This window comes from Petaurus breviceps, unplaced genomic scaffold (genome assembly GCF_028583685.1).
Source record: "Petaurus breviceps papuanus isolate PSGF00001 unplaced genomic scaffold, PetGlider_PUasm1.0 174, whole genome shotgun sequence".
Lineage (NCBI taxonomy): Eukaryota > Metazoa > Chordata > Mammalia > Diprotodontia > Petauridae > Petaurus > Petaurus breviceps.
The window spans coordinates 22,225,222-22,246,501 of record NW_027185761.1 but is presented as its reverse complement, the minus strand read 5'-3'; the positions used below and the strand labels follow the sequence as shown (position 1 = coordinate 22,246,501).

Below are 21,280 nucleotides of genomic sequence, written 5' to 3'. Positions count from 1 at the left end.
TGCATATTTGTCACAGAGGTTCTGGTTTTTTTTATCTGTTTTCAGTGGGGGGAGAAGAATTGAAGTATAAACTAAGTCATTGAAAAGAATGTTTTTGAACCCATTTTTTAAATGCACAGAAATGAAAAGAAGGAAACAGACCAGTAGGACAACTTTAAAAGTTTATGTGATGAATTTATACTTAAGAGGAAAAGCAAGATGCATGTGATAGAGTTTGTGGATCCAGGTACAATCCTTTTTCTGTTTGACTTTGCACATAGAAATGTGTGTTTTATTTGGTAATAAGTTCAGGACAAAAGTAACCCTTAAAAATATTGGGGAACTTTATTGGTCACTTACTCAGACCATTAGAAAATAGACCTCACTACAGCCCTGTCCTACTCAAATTAATTTGTTTAAATTTCTCTTTTTATCACTATGATCTGCTTAGGAGCTTGCAGTGGTGTCTTATCCAGTCAAGTCCAAATTCAGCCTTTCCTTCAGTGCTCTTCAGTAATTGTTCCACTCTTAAATATTTAGCCTTTTCTCTGCAATATAATTCCTTTATTCCACTTGGAAAAAAATCTTCATATCATCCCTGTCTCTCCCCTGACAAAAAGCCACATTTTCTACCTGTGTTTTTCCCTATGTCTGGAATGCTTTCACCTTTCTCTCTTCAAAACCTGTATGTATTTCATAGTCTAACACAAGATTTCTGTCCTTCATAAGTAAACCTTCCTAGTCTAACTTCAGCTCATAGCAAGGCAGCATGTAAGAGAAAAGTCACCATGGGGACTTAAAGTCGGAGGATGAATTTAAGTCAGAACTCAATTCTTTGGGGCTATGGGACTATGAGCGGGCATATCACGTAAGTTCTATTGGCCTCAGTGTCCTAATCAGTAAAAAGAGGGATAATATTTGTGCTACCCCCTTCATATTGTTATATACATACAACCCTACATATATGTGGGTTGTTACTTATATTTTTTCTCCAGGTTTCAGTGCTCATCCATATGTACATACTGTATATACATTTCCCCAGGACAGAAGATAGCATGCTGAATGGTAATGATAAAATTGTCTAAATGCCATCATTGTGTTCAGTACTTTATTAGACCATCCCAGAACTTTGTGCACTGATGCTAAGTCAATAAATATTGTCTGTTCTTTGCTTCTAGTTATCCATTGGTTATCCATTAGAAAATGGCAGAAGCCGTATTCCATGCCCCAAAAAGGAAAAAAAGAGTTTATGAGAGTTATGAATCACCATTCCCCATCCCTTTCTGTCAGGATGTTACACTTCAAAGAGATTTCAAAGTATACCGCGCTGAAATTATCAACAATAATGTAATTGTAAGGAATGCAGAGGCTATTAAACAGTTGTATGGTAAGGTAAGTATTAAGTGTTTTAGTTCCTTTAAAGGGTGAATCATGACCTAGGCATACGGTAGCAGTAGCCAATTTAGAGATTTATCTTGTAAAGGCTTAGAGAGCTACTTGGTAGGGAATTCCTGCTTTTAAAAGTATATACTATTCTTTTTGGATGTTTTCCTAGTTATAGTGGTGAGCTTGGGCTACATCAGACATAATCAGTCTCCTCTTCCATTGTGATCAGTGAGTTTTCATCATCTTCCAGTCTCTAGAAGTAGATGATACGGTTATATAAAATAAAACTTTTATCAGGAAAGCTAATTGGGTCTGTATGGGAATTGAAACTGATCTTAGTCTTATTAACACTCAGCTAATCAGCTGGGCTCAAGGAAGCGCTCTTTGCTTACCCATGAGAAGTTAATAGCCATAAAGATACAAGGATGTCACAAGTAGACGTTTATCTCCTTTGAAAGCTTTAACCGAAGCAGTAGCTTATCATTCCAAAGTTTAGATTTAAATTTCCACATATAGTTTTTATCCAAATATTGACTTGTCATCTAAGTGGTTTAATAGACATTCAAAACATACATAAAGTAGGTGGTCTTTTGAAAGAAGAAGGATCAGCATATAAACAGAGTTGGCAACCTACTTCCAAAGCAGGTAAGATTACAGAATGCTTATACCTATACAGATGTTCCCTGCTTTTAAATAAAGCGTGTTCTTGTAGCTCACACAAAGCAGATTGCCCAGTGTGAAATCCTGCGTGTTCGTTTGTTGTTGCCTATGTTTATTTGGATTTCAGCCGAACCATTGAAAAAGTGGATAGATACAACATGTAGTGAAGCATGTGAAATGAGTGAAGCAGCAGAAGTTAGACGCTGCCCGTTGTGAGAGTGGCTGTCAGTTACTCTGCTTTAGCTAAGTAATAAGTCATTGACTGTGAATTTGTGTTTATTTTCCTGGAAGGGTTATTTTGGAAAAGGTGTTCTGTCAAGGAGCCGACCAGACTTCAGTATTTCAGATCCTGCACTGGTTGCCAAATGGAAAGGTAAGTTGTTCATGCTTGCTTTCTTTGGCTGATATACTTAGGAGGATGTTTATAAGATGTTAGTTGCAGTCTTACTGCCCCCCAAAAGTTGACTGTGATAGTTTTGCTACAGAAGGTAGGTATTTGTAGTCATAGGACTGTGTGTGTCCTTTTCATTCTGGAATTATTATCATCAAAAACATTCTTTACAGTTTTCATCACAGCACTTGTGCAAGTGATTGGCACAGAAGCATCTGCTTGTGATGCCTTTAGAATGGGTTGGATAATGTTCTTGTTGTCCCTTCTGGTAATTTGTACATAAGACATAAACTTATGTATGAGCCATGATGAGAGAAACTCGTTAAAACAAATATATTTCTATTACATGTTGTTATTCGCTCTCTGCTATCCTTTTCTTTTAATATAGATAGACATAGATAGAACATTCATCAACTGCTGATTGTGTGCAGGCACTAGGATAAGCACTGGGGGTATAGATACAAACAAGCAAGACAGTCCTTGCCTTCGGGAAGCTTACATTCTAAGAGAGGAAGACAACATGTGAAAAGGTCTGGAGGAAAGGAAATTGGAGGGAACTGACAAAGGGCATGGTGAGGAGATGGGCAGCAAGTGGCTTAGAGGCAAGATAGTGGCCCTGGCATAATCAGGCAAAGGCTGACCCCTTAGTGCTGGAGGACTCAGGCTAGGTACAGTCCCAGGTTTCTGGTAGAGGGGAGGTGGCTGTATGGAAAGTGACATAGAGGCCAAGGTGACATAGAGAGTCTGTTTTGTAGGAGAAAATGCATGGGAATGTCTTCAGAGAATTATACAGACATGTTAAAGATTATCAACAGAGAATTCTATGTTTGTACTGTCATAATCTTCACAATAATAGTAAATACTTCTTTGACCTGTGGAGTGCCCTCATTTTTAAACTTTGGGAAATTACACTTAGAATCAGTTTATGCCAAGAAAGAAAAAATTAAGGTTGTTGTGAGGTCTTAAGCAGCAGATGCAACAGCTTCCCATTGCAAGGAAGCGGCCTCAGAGAAGTTCATATTCCCCATTTGGATGATGAAGACTCCCCCTCATTGAATCTTTGGGCTAGAAGCAGCCTTTGAGATCTTCCATTCCAGAGGGTGGTGAACCCCAGGCCACAGCCTGCCACCTGTCCTCATACGTCTAGTGAGCCAAGAAGAGTTTTTACATTTTTTAATAAATTTTATTTGTGGTTAAAAATGCAAAAACCCTTCCTTGCTCCAGGGTTGTACAAGAACAGGCTGCAGGCCATTGGGCCTCACCACCTGCCTTATTCTGCAGGTGGGAAAATGGAGCTGAGAGAAGTGAAAGGTCTTACCCAGTAAGTGCCTCACCCACAGCTAGTTAGTGAGAAACTGGGACCAGACCTTGAGTCTCTTGACTGCCAGGCCTTTGCTTTTTCTGATTGCCTATCAGATTACTTTTTAGTGCTGTAACATGTGTAAATATTATAAACTTGGACTAAGAATGTAATAGTGTTGATAATTCATGGTGCAGGGAAAGAACATTGAATTAGAAGTCAGGAGACCTAGAAAGAAGACAGGATTTAGAGCTAAAAGAGGTCTTCAGACTCTAGTTCAGTCTCATTTTGCAGATGAAGAAACTGAGTCTTATAAAAGTTAAGTGATTTGCCCAAGGTCATATTTAGCAAGACTGAGATTTGAACCCAGGCTCCTGATTCTAAATTCAGTACACTTTTCCCTCTATACTACACTGCCTTTCCTCTGCCTCTCCTAGATTCTAGTCCAGGTTCTGCCAATTAATTCTGTAACTTTCAGCAAATCAATTAATTTCTATGTCTCAGTTCACTCCTATAATTAAGTTTAATTCACCTAACATTAAGTGCTAACTGTATGCAGAATAGGACTAGGAAGAGATCTAAAGTGACAAAGGACATGACCACAAGTGCCTGCCCTGGTGGAGCTTATCACCTAGTAGACACTGACACAGAGAACTATAATAACAAATAATAAAAGTTTATTAGGAAGGTGGAAAACAGAGTGCTGAGGTTTGGGGAGAAAAGATGGCTAGGAATCCAGCGGAAGAAGCTGGGGACAGGAAAACAGTCATCACTCTCCAAGGAAAGGGAATTCACCAAATGAGCTTCCGGGTTATTTGCAGTTGTGTGATCTGTCAGACAGAAGCTAGAAACCTGTGAAGTTTATCTTTCTTGTCCTTTTTAGGTCATTTAATATTTTTAAAACTGCATATAATTATTAACTTACCATGTTATTACAGATGCTAAGCTGGGCATGCCTATACTTACATCAAAGAGGTAAGTCAGTGTTTTAATTTCATCACATTGATGGTTTAAATGGGGTTTTATTTTTTTTTTTAATTGAAGTGGGAAGGAGGGTAGCAGCAGATATATGTTCTTGAAAAATGTCTAAATTAGAATTATTTTACTTAAGTCAGTTTAAATGCCCTGGCACTGTATATAATAACCCTGCAGTAAATCCTTTAGTAAAGCATGAATTCTTTTTTAACCTTCTTACATGTTTTTGTAAGTTCCAGAAATTTGAACCCACTGACCTGGCAGACCTCCCTTTTTAGGCAAAAATAGTCCCACCAGCTTTTACTTCTCCCTCTGCCACCTCTAAAGTATTGAGGGTACAGGTGTTCTCCTTGCTCCTCATCAATGACCTTTTATCTTTACCAGATTAATAACAGTAATAATACCTAGCATTTATATAGCACCTTCTATGTTTCAGGCACTTTACAAGTATTATTTCATTTTATATTTTATCCACATAGAAACCCTGCGAGGTAGGTACTATTATCACCCCAATTTTACTTTGAGGACAGTGAGACAAACAGAAGTTAAGTGCCTTGCTGATAAGTGTGTGGGGCTAGATTTGAACTCAGATCTTCCTGGCTCCAAGCCCAGCACTCTGTCCACTGCACCCCCTGACTGCCTAGTGATTGGTTTACTGATGGTCCACCTCAGATACCATATTTATTCTTTCTTTTCTACATGTGCCCTTGCAGTACTTTCTGCCTAGCACAACTTCTCCTTTCCTTTCAGCCCATCCAGATCCTAATCATCCTTGGCTCAACTCAAGTCCCGTCTTCATGAAACCTTCTCTGAAAATCTCATCTCATACTGATCTACACTTTCTCATAATTCCCTTGCTATTCATAGCCAAAACCATATAGTCTAGTCCTTTATTATTGATAGCAACACCCTGGTTATCTGACATATTTGGGGGCATGAAGCTTATTGAACAAAAGATTGACAGATAACTGGAGATCGACTAGACATTGACTTAAGATTTTCCCAATTTTGTTGAAATCTTTCCTAAAATGTTATACTCTTGTTTGCCTTAGTAAATAGTATTACTAACCGAAATATAACTTTTTCTTAATGACATAGGATGATGACTGTTCATTATTTATAGGATTGAGTGCTTACAGTGTCCTCTGAGGATACTGGAATTTATGGACTAGATGCTCTTATAAAAATGCCCCCATTTTTCTGCCTAGATGGTTTTTTTCCCTCTCTTCACCTGTGACGACCTGCATTCAAGGTCTCGTAGGATTTAAAGCTGAAAGGAACCTTAGAAATCATATAGTCCAACTGAGGTACAAGCAAGTTAAGTCATTTGCCCACTCACATACCTAGTAATTGACTGAGTCAGGATTTGAACCCAGCTCTTCTGATTTTCTTTCATTATACTTTGAAGGAGCTTGCTTCTCATCATCCCTCTACATGACTTCTAAGTGACATTCTTCCCTCTTTTTAAATTGTCTTTTGTATCCTTTTGCTCTCTCATCACTTCTCATCATTTGGAGATAGAAGGCCTTAAAATTTTTTTTTGGCATTTTGAAGGGCAATTGGGGTTAAGTGACTTGCCCAAGGTCACATGGCTAATTTTTGTGTTAAGTGTCTGAGGCCATATTTGAACTTGGGTCCTCCTGACTCCAGGGCCAGTGTTCTATTCACTGTACCACCTAGCCACCCAGAAGGCCTTAATTTTTACAGACACTAAAAACATTCCTTTCTTCTGGCTATAGCACATCCATTGAATCAAATGATTTTCTGTTAGGCTACTTTTTTTTTAATTGCATTATTCCTTTTTAATTATATAGGGAAAACAGTCTCTGGCATACTTTATCTTGGATATTAAATCCTCAGTTCAAATTGGAGCTATTATAGAACTCTTAACTTAGATCAGAGATTTTAAGTTATACTTTAACTTTTATGTTATAATTTTACAGCTGCTCCTAAAGAGCAGAATTCCATTTTTGTGTAGTATCCAGTTTACAAGTCACTTTTAACAGCCGCCATCATTTAAGTGTAAACTTTATTGAGCTTATTAAAAGTGAGAAGGCACACTACTGAGTCATGAGAAATGTCAGCTATAGGACTGTTTGTTTTGTTGATTTTGTGATTTCAAGATTAAAAACTTTTGGGGACGGCTAGGTGGCGCAGTGAATAGAGCACTGGCCCTGGAGTCAGGAGGACTTGATTTCAAATACAGCCTCAGATACTTAACATGCTTACTAGCTGTGTGACTTTGGGCAAGTCACTTAACCCCAATTGCCCTCTGTAGCGGCAAGCACCCCAGTGTCCCCAGGGTGCCTGCTCACACAGGTTCTTGGATCTGCTTTGTTAAAGGAAAGCAACTCAAAATGGGTTAACAAGCTTACTTTAATCAGTCAGACATATATCGTTTACCTTGTTCAGGGGAAAAAGGTCAGCACCCTGAACTTCAAAATACACAGACAGAATTATCAAGACAGAAACAGATCAAGTAGACAGCTTTCCAAACTGTCCAGCCATTACATCTATACCCAGTCAACATCTGGGTTTCCACATCTGGGTTTTTCAAAGCCGGGGGACTCTCAACAACGGCTTCCCATAATTCAGATCAAATCACAGAACACTTTTCAAAGTGAGTCCCAAAACAAAGCTACATATCAGGGCTTATATAGCCTTCTCCTGGCTCAGAGAATGTAACAACCTTATTGACCCACTGGCCAATCAAAAAGTATCTACTGAAAAACAAGCCTCCCACCCCAGGCTTCAGGTGCACTTTAGCCTAGGGGCAGGGAAGATCTTCCAAATTTGCATTCCCATTACACCCTCCAAAAAAAAAAAAGATTAAAAACTTTTTATGTAATACTAATGACATTTCCATCATCTAGGTACCAGCGTGGGGTAACATGGGCTGCAAATCTCATGCAAAGACAAGGGCAGGAAGAAAGCTTAGTTCACAAAATTCTTGAGGATTATACAAAACCACTTGAGTTTCCTTTTGTGAAACAAAATAAAGAAGACCAACAAAATAATGAACTTAACCATAAGTTGGATCCAGAAACAGAAAACGTAGAATATAAAGCAGAACTTTTAGTCACAAATGGAGATTCTGCCGAGCCGCATCTAGAAGAGGAGAGCAGAAACTCTGGCTCGGAGAGCACGGACTCAAAGGAGTGCTCGGTGTGCGATCCACTAGTTAGACACGGCTCTGATGAACAAAAGGCAGGCCACGGTGATGCTTTGGGTCCAACGCACTACCTCACACACGGAGACTTCGTCACACTGGACTGTCCGCCTGAAGATTGTGTCCAGAGGAGGAATCCTAGGTTTGCCACGGATGGAGCATGTGATCATGAGTATGTGCTTGTTCAAGAAACAACCAATTGTTTAGATGATGGAGAGGAAACAGCAGGTGAGAAAGTAAGTGTGAGAAGAAAAGGTCTTTTCTTTGAATTTTTCTGTTACCAGTTTAAACCAATTAAATATTTGAGCCAATTTAAATTTTAGTGCAACAGTGATAAGAGGCAGTGTGAGGTAGTTTAGACCAGTGATATCAACCTCAAATAGACACAAGGGCCATTGGCCATTAAACCATACAAGGATTCCCACCAGTGTCGATTGACTTAGAAAAACACATTTAAGAGTGGCTGGGTGGCACAGTGAGTAAAGCGCTAGCCCCGGAGTCAGGAGGACCTGAGTTTGGTTCCTGCCTCAGACACATAACACCCACACAAAAAAACTAGTCGTGAAACCTTGGGCAAATTACTTAACCCCAATTGCCTTCCAAAAGGCAAAAAAAAAAAAAAACCCACAAATTTAACATTATCTGTGTTCTGCTGTGTTTTTTGTTAAATGTTTCCCAATTTCATTTTAATCTGGTTCCTGCTACACCCATGAATGTTGTAGGCTGGTATTTTATATCTTTGGCTGAGATAAAGATGACTTTAGTTTCAGGAATATTGACTGTGTCACTCTGGGCAAGTCATTTAGCCTCCCATGTGCCCAAGCAGTTCTCTATCACTGTAAGTTAATAACAGCTGGCATTTATAGAATACTTTACAATTTACAAAGTGCTTTATAAGTATCTGATTTTGTCTTCAAAATGATCCTGGGAGGTGGGTGCTGTTATTATCCCCATCTTATAGATAAGGAAACCAAGGCAGACAGAGGTTAAGTGACTTGCCCAGGGTCACACAGCTAGAAAGCTTCTGAGACTGAATTTTAACTCGGATCTTCCTGACTCCAGGCCTGCACTCTGTCTTGTGTTCCCTAGCACTTCTAGGTAGCAGAGAAGGTAGAAGAAGTCCCTCAGTGTAGGAAGGGCTCCCTCCATTGATGATAGCACAGGCCCAGTGACAAAAAGCAGTATCTCCCTATAGCAGTGAAGGGCTCCCATTGATAGCGCACTTTATAGTTCATATACGTGTTTTTGTGTGACCTGTCGTGGTGTAGGTATTGTTATTCCAGTTTTGTAAGTGAGGCTTAGTGCAGTGGACAGAGGACAGTAACCCTTTCCCTCTCTGGGCCTCAGTGTCCTCCCTCATCTGTTGGATTGAATGAGCTCCATGGTCCCTTCTTTCTGATCCTGCATTTGTGGAGGTCAAGGAGCTGACTCAGAACCCCAGACCCAGTTAGTGTCAGAGGCAGGACTCAGGCCTAGAGCTCCTGACGTCATCAGTCTTCCTGCTGTACCAGTATGTTATGTGGCCACAGTGTAGGAGATGTGGTGTAGCACACCACTAGAAACCCCAGCGTCAGCGGCCTTCCGAATTACAGTGCAGATAACGTCAGATAAATAAAGTATGTACTTGGATAATTACGTTTATGTTGTTTTCATAAATGCGTTTTTAAAACTGCTTAGTAGGTAGTAACATAATACTGAAAGTTTAAGAGAAAAATGTTGAAATGAAACTATTTAGTCCCTCTTGTGTGATAATTGTGTTTAAACTTGGTCATTATGTGATTTATTTTATTTCATTATCTTCAGGTCATCAAAGGAGAAAAGCTAGTGTGCAGAAGAAATCCATACAGGATCTTTGAGTACTTACAGCTCAGCCTAGAAGAGGTATTTTTTTTTATCACAGTAACCATTTTTACTATTCTGTATTGGATCTCCAATGGATGCTGTCTTCAGGATCCATGCTGCAGAATCTTCCTACACATGGGCTGCCTCAAAACAACGTTCCTTTAATACATCTTGTTGTTTCCTACTCGGCCCACTCCTTTAGGGCTGCTCTGACTTCTCTTCCATGCCTCTGCATTGGGTGCCTTCCCTTCACACACCCCTCCCAACCCTGAGCCCTTCTCAGCTTTCTGGATGTCTCTCTTTTTAAAATGTGTATCCCAAGCACTTAGGACAGTGTCAGGCACATAGTAAGAGCTTAATGAATATTGACTGTTGACTCCTACGATTAACAAATGCCCTTGTTTACTTTGTATAACAATTTTGTTCTAAAAGACTAATTGTAAAGTGTTTTTCTACAAAGTGCATTGTATTGTTCCAATGACTGATTCCCCTGTGATGACTCATGTGCCCATTGCCACCCCAGTGTTTTAGCTTGAACATAGATACACCCTTTTCTCTTGTGCCCCACCATCTGCCAGTCCAGATCTCGCCCACTCTTCAAGGTCTGGTTTATTCTGATCTCCTAGCTTTCCTCAGCTGTTTTAGCCTCAGGTGAGAATCTGTCTACCTGAAGGGCTCTAGCACTTGGCATTTCATGTGCCTCATTTTGTTATTTCTGTGAGCATTCACAGATAGACCTATACATAATGTTATTATTCATATACATAATGTCTTTACTCTCTAGTTCTATTATAAGCTTCTTGAATACATAGAGCAAGTCTTATACTTGCCCTTACAGTTCTGGACACATAATTAGCATTCAGTAAATCCTCATTTAATTATTAATGGTCTTTCCATAGAGGAAAATAATTGTAGCCCTAAACAAGTCCCAATTCTAGACTTTCCTGGTGCCAACAGACAAGCTTTGTATGAAACCGGAAGGTACCTTAGGAGTCATCCAGTATAACCCCTTCATTTTGCAAAAGAAGCCAGCGACTAAGTTCTGTTGTTGTTGCTATTCAGGCATTTTTAGTCATGTCCGACTCCCCATTTGGGGTTTTCTTGGCAGAGATACTGGAGCGGTTTGCCATTTCCTTCTCCAGTTCATTTTACAAATAAGGAACCTGAGGCAAACATGGTTAAGTGACTTGCCCAGGGTCACACAAGCTGTCTCAGGCCAGATTTGAACTTGAGTCTTCCTGACTCCAGGGCTGATGCTTTATCTACTGGGCCACCTAGCTATCCGACTTAAGTTCTAGAGATGCTGAACTACTTAACCAGGGTCACATAGAGCTGAAAATAAAGCCTAGGTTTTCTGACTCAGTTCGGCCTTTTATCACCAATTCTGATCTCTTTGAAAGCCATTGTAGTAATCTGAGAGTAGGTGATGATATTTCTGCTTGATGGCAAAAAATCGTTTCTTGTTTCACTTGAGGAATGGTGATATGTGTGAGCAGCAGTATCTGCTGCTTTTGTTCTCATGTGCACCTGGAGTGATGGGAGCTACTGTTTTCTTCTGTTGTTCGAATAGTAAATGATAGCAGCTGGAAAATTAAGTTGGCCCATGTTTCTGGAAGCAATATGTCTTTTAACAATACTCTCCTAACATTAGTCTTCCAAGCATATGTACCAAATCCTTATCTGTACTCTAATTTTTTATTTTGTTTTAGCAAATTTCTAGTCAATTAATTACTGTATAGTAGCATTTGTATAGCTTAGAGTTTCCCAAAATGTCAGGTGTAAATCTTGGGAGCCATTATGACTGGAAATATAAGTTATCCCTGGCTAGCTGTAGTGGTTTACCTGGAGTTATTTCTGAAACCATTTGGGAATTAAACTGATATGGTTCCAAAAGCTACTTAGAATAGGAGCAAGAGGAAATTCAATGTTATGTGATCCATGAAAGCTTCACAGGATTGGAGTGAAGCCTGGAATGTCATTTCCTTGGGAGCCACTGTGGCTGTGCCATTCCAAACCAGCCTCTGAAGAATAAACCACTAAGCTATGTGTTTCTGAAGAGTATGATTCTCTTCGGTTTTGGTTTTGGTTGAATAATATTTGATTATTTTTGAAAGGGTCCTGTTAGAACAAAACATTTAATTTTATTTGAAGAAAAGACTTAGGACAATGAAATAAATGTTACTTTCACTATCACTTCAGTCATTGTAGAATTCTGTCTGTTCACCCTAGTACTACTACCCTTACTTTGACTACCTTAGCAAAGGTCTTCAGTACTTGTCATGTAAAGTCTAGTAATAGTTTTCTCATTGGTCTCTTTACTTTTAGTTTCTCCCCAGTCTAATCCATTTTCTGCACAGCTGACAAAACAATCTTCCTAAGGGTGGTAGGAACAACATTTATTTTGCATAAAATGGAATGAGTTCCCTTTGAGGAAGCAAGTTGGTCATACTTAGAATTTGGCTGATCCAGATGACTAAGAGTATGACAAGTTCTACCTATTGGGAGATGGTGTTTCTGAAACTGAGTGGAATTCCTGCTTCCCAAGGGAAGTCTTTTGGATCCAGCCTTGTTGCCCTGATGAGGTGGTGAAAGGTACACCATCTATTTTTAGTAACTATATCCTTTTTTTAGACTGCAGGGACATACATATCAGTAGTTACTACAGGCCACATCTGGATCCTCTCTATCCAGGGAATTCCCCAAAACTTAAATGATTGGTCTGGAATGTTCTTGGATTTAATATCCCACCCCCTGGTCTATTCAGTAATGCATTATCACTACAGAGATGGACATCAGTGCCCTCAGGAACTGGAGCCTTTTTCAATCAAGTCTCAGTCCACCAGTTGTGACAAGATAGAGGGTTCATATTCCCTTGAAGACAGATGATGAAAGTATATTATTATGATAATCTAGTCAAGAGACAACCTGAACAAAGATCTACAAGTGGAGGAAAGGGGTCCTGGGCTAGAGAGGCTGACTTAGTAAAAGTAGAAACAGCAAGATTTGCCAAGTGACCCGATGGCAGTGTGGGAAATACAGACTTATGTCAAGGTTACAAACCTGGGTGATGGAAGGATAGTAGTGCCTTCAAGAAGTGGGGAAGTGAATAAGGAAGCTAGTCTGGCAGTAGTTTGTATGCAGTTAAGAAGTCTTTCACCATTTAGAACCATGATTGTTACTTTATAGGTACATAAAAATGTGGGCTCAGATTTAGTGATTGCTGGGGACATAGGCGTGTTTGCTGCTTGGAATAAGACAGTTTCTGAAGAACTTGTGTGAAAGCAGCTCTTGGATCTGAGTCTATTGCTGAGCAAAGACTGGACATTAATCATTCTTTATGTACTACTGTCTTCTCCAGTGATACTGTAATAAACATGTGTATCAGCAATGCAATATTCACAATGCCTATGGAAATTACAGATATGCTGATGTAATTATCCATCACAAAATATATCAGGCTTGCTATATGGGGGAATAAGCTAGAAAATTTATTAAAATACCAAAAGACTGAGTCCCAAAAACCAGAAAGTGAAAGCCATCAGAGTAGTTATGAAATTGGCACAGGTAAAGTAGAAAGCACCCACATTCTCAAGCCTTTAAAACAGAACAGGCTCCCTCAGGCAAAGGTCCTCCTCTCCCCACTCACAGCAACCACCCAGCGTCTAGGAAGCGCACTCCCAGCAGCTCCAGCCCCTGGCAATCCTCAGCAGGAGTCCTTAGCAGAAATTCTGGCTGACTCAAAAAGGACTTCACGCTGCCGCTGCCTCTGCTGCTGCTGCCGCTGTCGCTGCCACTGCTAGCCACAGCAGGAACTGTAGCTTGGCTTCCGCTTCCTCTTGCTCCGCCCTTTCCTGCTACGTCAGCAAGTCCAGTGGGGCATGGAAGATCTTTAAATCCCATAACCCTTACAACATGACAAGTCCTACCAGTCAAAAAATGACTGAAGGGGAAATCCCAAGTCCATTTATGGAAGGTGTACAAAAGAAAAATGACATTAATATTTTCCTCTATTATCTTTTTGGACATCCCATGTACTTTCTGGATATTTGACATGAAAAGTAGTGTTTATATATGCTGATTTGTAGCATGTGAGGTGAAAGAAACTAGTATACATTCTTTTCTCTTTGGTAGTTGGCTTACCTTCCATGAATTTCTCTTTGTGCTCCGATTTTTTTAAAGATTTCTAATGGAAAAAAATAACATCACACAAATGGTTTATACTTGGTATCTAACACATATAATTTAGAACTGGTTTTTTTTAAACTCTTGCACATTTTAATTTACAAATATATAGTACTTTTAAAGGTGATTTGAGGCTTTATATTGTGTTTTGCCTCAAAGGGGAAAGAATACTTAATTTCCATGAACTTAATATTATATTTTAATCAATACCTTTTATCTTCTGTGTTTTCAGGCATTTTTCTTGGTCTACGCTTTGGGGTGTTTAAATATTTACTATGAGGAGGTAAGTCCACCATTTTTTGTTTTTTGTAGTCCACCATTATGCTTACATTTTTCATAATGATAAAAACAAGTGCATTGTTTATCTTCTTTTTTGGTTTTATACAACCATCTGTCTGATTTACACTTAGCAGACTTGGTGTTCCCTGTCTAGGCACCCTTGGTCTGAAAACCAAATTTTGGTGCCAGAAGGTAATGTTGGTATTTCAGGCTCTTCCCCACTCCCAAGAATTGGAAGAGCTTTTTCTTACCTAGCGGTACTGAGGATGGTCTCAGAAAGGGGATTTAAATTTTTTCAGAAAGAAAAATAATCAGGATAGTAGACCAGGAAAGAGGTTATTAGTATGTTCCTTATTTTTAAAAAATTTTATTTTATGAATCTTTTTAAAAAATAAATAGTAGTATACAAATGTACTTTTGTGCCTTCCAATTGATTCATACTTGTAGTGTTAAGAGTTAATACCTAAACCATAAGCCAAGTGAACCCCAAAGCAAACTCAGATAGTACAGGTTTATCCTGAGTACCACAAGTAGTTGGTTCTGTGAAAATATTGCATGAAATAGAAAGAAAGCATTTAGTCCTGTTCAGCATCCTAATTGTAGCAACACTTCAGCAGACTTTCATGATGTTTCCTGTTGGAGTTTATAATGACAGTCTTGGAAATCGTCAGTAATATCATGCTTTATAGACTTCAATAAACATTTGCTAAGCACCTACTATGTGCCAGGCACTGTGTGTTTATTGGTATTTGCCTTGCTGAGGCAGAGTTTCCATTTGGCAGTAAAACCACCTGCTGAGTGTACTTTTTTTTTTTCTAAAACTATCGAACCATAAGTATACAGAGCATCCTTACTAAAAAAAGTAGAATTATTTATATTATATTATATTACTTTAATATTAATATATATTAATAATATATATAATATAATATATAATAATAATAATTTTATAGTAAGGACCTTACTAAAGGTTTGAGTGAATAAACCAGTACAGAGCTGAAACTGAAGTAATACAGCATTCTGGTGAGTCTGATTTCAAGTGACCTAATTTTAAGTATGCATGCATTTTTTAGGTAAGCATTTTGTTCTTGTGAACCTTTTTTTTAAACAACTATGGCATTTTTTATAAACATTAAGTAGCATATTTTAGACCATTTAAGGATATTGAGTTGTTAGCATTATGGGGAAATTATATTAATACTCTTTCTTATGACCTTAGGAGCCTTTAACAATATTGAAACTGTGGGAAGCTTTTCATCTAGTTCAGCCCACATTCAGAACAACCTATATGGCATACCACTACTTCCGAAGTAAGGGATGGGTGCCCAAAGTGGGACTCAAGTATGGAACAGATTTCTGTGAGTACCGTTGGGTTGGCTTTTATAAGAAAGAACTTCTTACAAAATAATGGTTATCATCAAACACTAAAACCAAAGTAGGTTAGGGAATTTGCTTCCCTGTAGTCTACAAATATAGACAGCCCTTCTCCCTCACCCCATCTCCCTGGGTTGGTTAAGATGTAAATGATGCTACCTGGATTTCCCTGGATGCGAGATGGGGGGAAGGATAAAAGAAGCTGTTTTCTCTAGAGCAAAGAGTTCAGCCCTGACATTGACTTTGTGTGGTGCGAGTCACTTTAAACTCTTCAAGACCCAGTTTCCACTTTTGTAAGATAATAGACTACAGGTCATACAGAATTATTGTATGAAAAGTTCTCTGTAAACCTTAAATCTCCACATGTATCCTCTTTTTCTGGGCTGTGTCTAATCGTGTGCAGATCTCGACCACTCTTCTTATGGGGTGATGACGTCAAAGATGTGGAGCTGATTTTTACGTGTGAGGAAACTGAGGCCCAAATTGATTAGGATTTGCCCAAGGTCACATGGCTATTAAGTGGCAGAGTTAGGATTCAAACCCAGGTTCTTTAACACCAGGTCCCTCAATCTGTCTTTCCAAAGGGGGATTTATTTCTTACAGTTCTGAGACTTAGGTGTCTTTAATAAGTCATTGAAATGAGCTGGGTCTTAGGTGTCTCGTCTGTCAAATGGAGGTAATAATTTATGTGAGTCAGAGGGCTAATGAATGTGAAAGTGCTCAAACCTTGCACAGATGTAAAGCATGCAAGTTCCTTGAGAAGCCTCCCAGCTCTGTCACGTGGTTCTGCTTTTTGTGAAAGACTTTAAAAAATTCTTGATTCTCCCCATTGGAATAGTGAAATGCTCCTTTTGGTTGTCTCATTTTGAAATAAGATTGTTTCATGAGCTTATTCTTTTTGTTTCCTTGCTTGGATTGTGAATTACCTACCTGATCTAGGACTACCTTTGGTTTTCACCCATGATTGATCATATTTAGCTAGAGATTTGTTCATCAGCTTTCCAAATAATTGTGTTGGCAGCAAGCTGCCTAACTTTAAATAGTTGATGGACTGGTGTCATTGGACCTTCATTCTCCTATAATAGTAAACCCCCCTGTGCTATACTTACATGTCTTAGTCCTTTCAGTAGTCAGTCATTCTCTAGTTTTGTCATGGAACTGGTAAACTTTAAAAGAGATCTTTCCAGCTGACAAAGAGATGATAATGCATCAGGAACTTGCAAATGTTGAGATGCAATATCTGGCTTCTTTGTGAAAGATAATGAGGCTAAAGGAATATGTGGAGGACCTAATTTAGGAAGCACATTTTTTACTGCATATGCATATCAAATAACACAGATGATCTTGTCTCTAATTACGGCTTTCCTAATGACTTTAGCGCAGAGTGGAATTGCATTGGTAGCCTTTTCAAGTACTTTTCAGCTTTTTTCCTGAAGATCAATGTTGCCAGATCAGCTAATACTCTAGTGCTTATGAGCTGTTACTCTGTTGAAGTAATTAGTAATAAATACATAAATCTCTAGGTGCCTCTTAATCTCTTAATTAGCCAAATAAATTTAGGGAATCTTAAAAAATAGACTCCCTGATCTTCCAGGTTGGTCTCCATTGGTACATTTTTGATGTGAGCTAACTGATGTTGCCCTGGTCCTGTCTGGTGCTAAAATGTTGATGATGGTGGACAATTATTACTTTTTCCCAGGTACCTTTTCCATATTGGAATTTGGTTGGCAAGATTTACTCAAGGAGAACTTTTATTTAGTATATATTCAGTTAACAAAACTCTACTCCCCAGCCATACTGTGTCACTTAAGCAAGTTGTAACAGATATAGCAGCCAATCATTAACTCTATAAGTTTATTTCCCAGTATAGTCAGCTCTTTGTTCTTTTTTTTTTCCTTTTGGGGGGGGGGGTAGGGCAGTTGGGGTTAAGTGACTTGCCCAAGGTCACACGGCTACATTTTGTGTTAAGTGTCTGAGTCCGGATTTGAACTCAGGTCCTCCTGACTCCAGGTCTGCTCTCTTCACTGTGTCACCTATGTTCAATAACAAAAATATGACTAATTAAAAACAACAGATATATTCCACATGCAAATGATTTTTAACCAATTGCAGGTGACTGTTTTGATTTTTTGGAATTTGGTTTGCATACCTAGCTGCATTTTGCTTGAATGGTAAGTAGAAACCAATTTAAAATGGACCATAGAAATCACTGGAAAAGTGGAACCAGAATGGCGGATTAGAAGCAGCAACACAGCTGAGTTCTCTCAACATTCCCCTCCAACAACTTTAAAATAATGTCCCCAATCCTATTTTGGAGAGCAGAGCCAACAAGAGGTCGAGATGAGGCATTTTTCTAACCTAAGAAAATGTAGGTCAGTAGGAGAGGTTTGTGACACGGGTGGAGGCCCATTCACAGTGTATTCACGTGGAGGCAGCGGCAGCAGCAGCAGCCTGGGGATAGAAAGGGGTTTGAACAATTGGTGGGAAAGGGATTCAAGGAACCCTTTTGCTGGCATTGGATGCAGCTCTCGCTGATTGGCAGCTCTGTAGCCTATAGCAGTTCTGGTTTGCAGGTTCAGGGCCAGGAAGAGGACTAGTGCTTGTAGCTTCACGGGAGCCAGGGCCCCTTCTTGGGTAAAGACCAGAGTAAAACAAGAGCAGTCCCACAATGCTGATCTCCCCTAATCACACCACCTTGGAGGCACCAAAAACTCACAGACCCCCAGAATGAGCTCTGAAAACAGCAGCATGAAAAAGCCTGAATCTTGGGACAGTGCCTCCCCACCCCCAAGTGAGCAGAGCCCAACTTTAACATAAAGTTCAAAGCCAAGAAGTAGGCAGGGAAAATAAGCAAACAACAAGAAAATAACTTGACCAGAAAAAGTTACTCTGGTGACTGGACCAAGACAAAATCAGAAGGTATCTAAAAATAGCTACAGCAAAGTCTCCAAAGGAAAAAGTACTAATTGGACACACATTCCACAAGGATTCCTGAAAGAGTTAAAGAGAGAGATGAGAATGATAAAGGAAAAAAATGGGAAAAGAAATGAGACTCCTGCAAAAAAAAAAAAATATGAAAAGAGAATTAACAGCTTAGCTTAAAAAAAGGCACAAAAAATACTGAAGATAATAACACCTTTAAAAACAATTGGTCTAATAGTAAAAGAGGCACAAAAATTCACTGAAGAAAAGAACTCCTTTAAAAGCAGAATTGGCCAAATAGAAAAAGAGGTACAAAAGCTTACTGGAGAAAATAATTCCTTAAAAATTAGAATTGGGCAAGTGGAAGCTGATGATTCCAAGAGACAACAAGAAATGAAACAAAACAGAGTTAAACAAATGAAAAATAGAAGAAAATGTGAAATATTTCATCAGAAAAACAACTGCCCTGGAAAATAGATCAAGGAGAGATAATTTATGAATTATTGGACTACCTAAAATCTATAATTAAAAAAAAAGAAGAAACTAGCTATCATATTTTAAGAAATTATTGAGTTAAACTGCTCCAGTGTCTTACATGCAGAGGGTAAAATAGAAATTGAAAGAAGCCACCGATCACCTCCTGAAAAAGATCCCAATGTGAAAATTCCTAGGAATATTATAACCAAATTCCAGAGCTCCCAGATCAAGGAGAAAATATTGCACGTGGCCAGAAATAAACAGTTAATATATTGTGGAGCCACAGTCAAAATTGCACAGAATTTAGTGTCTTCAATGTTAAAGGAGCAGAAGGCTTGGAATATGATGTTACAGAAGGCAGAGGAGCTAGGATTACAACCAAGAATCACCTACCCAGCAAAACTGAATGTAATCTTTCATGAAATTGAGGACTTTCAAGCATTCCTGATGAAAAGGCCAGAGCTGAATAGAAATTTTGCCATTAAATAGAAGACTCTAGAGAAGCATAGAAAGGTCAACATGAAAAAGTAACCATATGGGACTCAAGAAACTGTTTATATTCCTATATGGGAAGATTATTATATATGTGTGTTTTATATAAATTATATAAATGATATATAATAATACATACATACACACACACACACACTCCTAAGAGCTTTATCATTATTAGGGCTAAAAAGGAGTTTATGTGACAGAGGGCATGGGTATGAGCTGATTATGTTGGAATTATCTCACAAAAAAAAATATGAAGGAATGAGAAGGGAGAGGAATAATGGAGGAAATTTTTCTCCCACAGAAGAGGTGGACAAGGAAGGACTTTTACAGTGAAGGGGGAAAGGGCTTTGAACCTCACCCTCATCAGAATCGGTTCAAAGAGGGAAGAACATATATCCGTATTCAGTTGTATAGAAATCTATCCAACCCAATAGAGAAATATAGGAGGGGAAGGAAATGAGAGCGGGGGGAGGAGGGGCCGCAGATTAAAAAGAGAAGAATGAACAGAAGAAAAGGGGACGGAGGGAAATACACAGTCATCATAACTGAATGTGAATGAGATGAGCTCACCTATAAAATGGAAATGGATTAGAAACCAAAATCCAATGGGATGTTGTTTACAAGAAACATACTTGAAATAAAAAAACAAACAGTTAAAATAGAGGGCTGGAGCAGAATCTAATATGCTTCAGCTGAAGTAAAAAAAAAGGCAAGAGTAGCAATCATGATCTCAGACAAAACAAAAGCAAAAATAGACCTAATTCAAAAAGAGGATCAGGGAAACTACATTTTGCTAAAAGGTATCATAGACAATGAAGTAATATCCAAAATTTTTATAGCAAGTTTCTTTGATAAAGGCCTAAATAGAGTTAAATTTATAAAAAAAAAAAAAAGTTATTCCCTAATTTTTAAATGATCACAGGATATGAACAGGAAATTTGCAGAAGAAGAAATCAAAGCTATCTATAGTCATATCAAAAATGCTCTAAATCACTATTGATTAGAGAAAGGCAAATTGAAACAACTTGGGTATCACCTCACAGCTATCAGAAATTACTAATGCTGAGACAATAAGGGAAGAAAATAGGTCCATTAATGAACTATTGTGGAATAGTCAACTGGTCCAACCACTCCCCAATGGATTGTAAAACTATGCATACCCTTTGACCCAGCAATACCACTATGAGGTCTGTATCCCAAAGATAAAAAACAAAAAAAGACCTATACATAAAAAAAAAAAAACATTTATGACAGCTCTTTTTGTGGTGGCAAAGAAATGGAAATTAAGGGAATGGTCATGGATTGGGGAATGGATGGAGTACTATAGTGATTTTGTGATTTAAAGCATTGTGCTTATAAGGAAAACAGCCTGATAGTATGTAACTAGACTGTTTAAATGGTTCAAGTCAATACTGATTTAGAGCCTTGTGCTGCTGTAAAATGATGAGGGGAGTGGATTCAGAAAAACATAGCAAGATCTATGTGAACTTGATGAAGTGAAGTGAGAAGAACCAGGAGATCATTGTGAACGGTAACCCCAATGTTGTAATGAGGATCAACTGTGAAAGACTTGGCTCCTCTGATCAGTACAGTGACCCAAGATAATTCCAGACTCATGATGAAAAAATGATATCTACCCCCATACAGAGTACTCATTTACTCCCTGAGTTTAGCAAATTGATGTATAATTTTCTCACTTTCCTTGTTTTTCTTGCTTCTTTTTTTGAAATATGGCTAAAGGAAATAAGATTTCACATGTATAATTGATATCATATTGCTTCTCAGTGCCCAGAGGAATGGGAGGAAAGGAAAGCATTTGGAATTCAAAATTTTAAAAGAAAATGCT

At 38.6% G+C, this 21,280-nt stretch overlaps 1 protein-coding gene across 4 annotated transcripts in view; it reads left to right on the top strand.

Moving 5' to 3' along the window:
• TSEN2 (tRNA splicing endonuclease subunit 2) overlaps positions 1 to 21,280 on the top strand; it is a 38,506-nt gene that overhangs the window by 5,901 nt on the left and 11,325 nt on the right. For 2 of the 4 annotated variants that reach the window (XM_069083908.1, XM_069083911.1), the window contains exons 2-8: positions 1,158 to 1,371; positions 2,317 to 2,398; positions 4,655 to 4,691; positions 7,565 to 8,096; positions 9,664 to 9,741; positions 14,117 to 14,167; positions 15,383 to 15,521. In XM_069083908.1, the coding sequence (XP_068940009.1) occupies positions 1,183 to 1,371; positions 2,317 to 2,398; positions 4,655 to 4,691; positions 7,565 to 8,096; positions 9,664 to 9,741; positions 14,117 to 14,167; positions 15,383 to 15,521 (1,108 nt within the window). In that variant the 5' untranslated portion in view covers positions 1,158 to 1,182. Of the gene's footprint in view, positions 1 to 119; positions 227 to 974; positions 1,045 to 1,157; positions 1,372 to 2,316; positions 2,399 to 4,654; positions 4,692 to 7,564; positions 8,097 to 9,663; positions 9,742 to 14,116; positions 14,168 to 15,382; positions 15,522 to 21,280 lie in introns of all 4 variants that reach the window. The other 2 variants (XM_069083910.1, XM_069083909.1) reach the window with 2 other exon arrangements.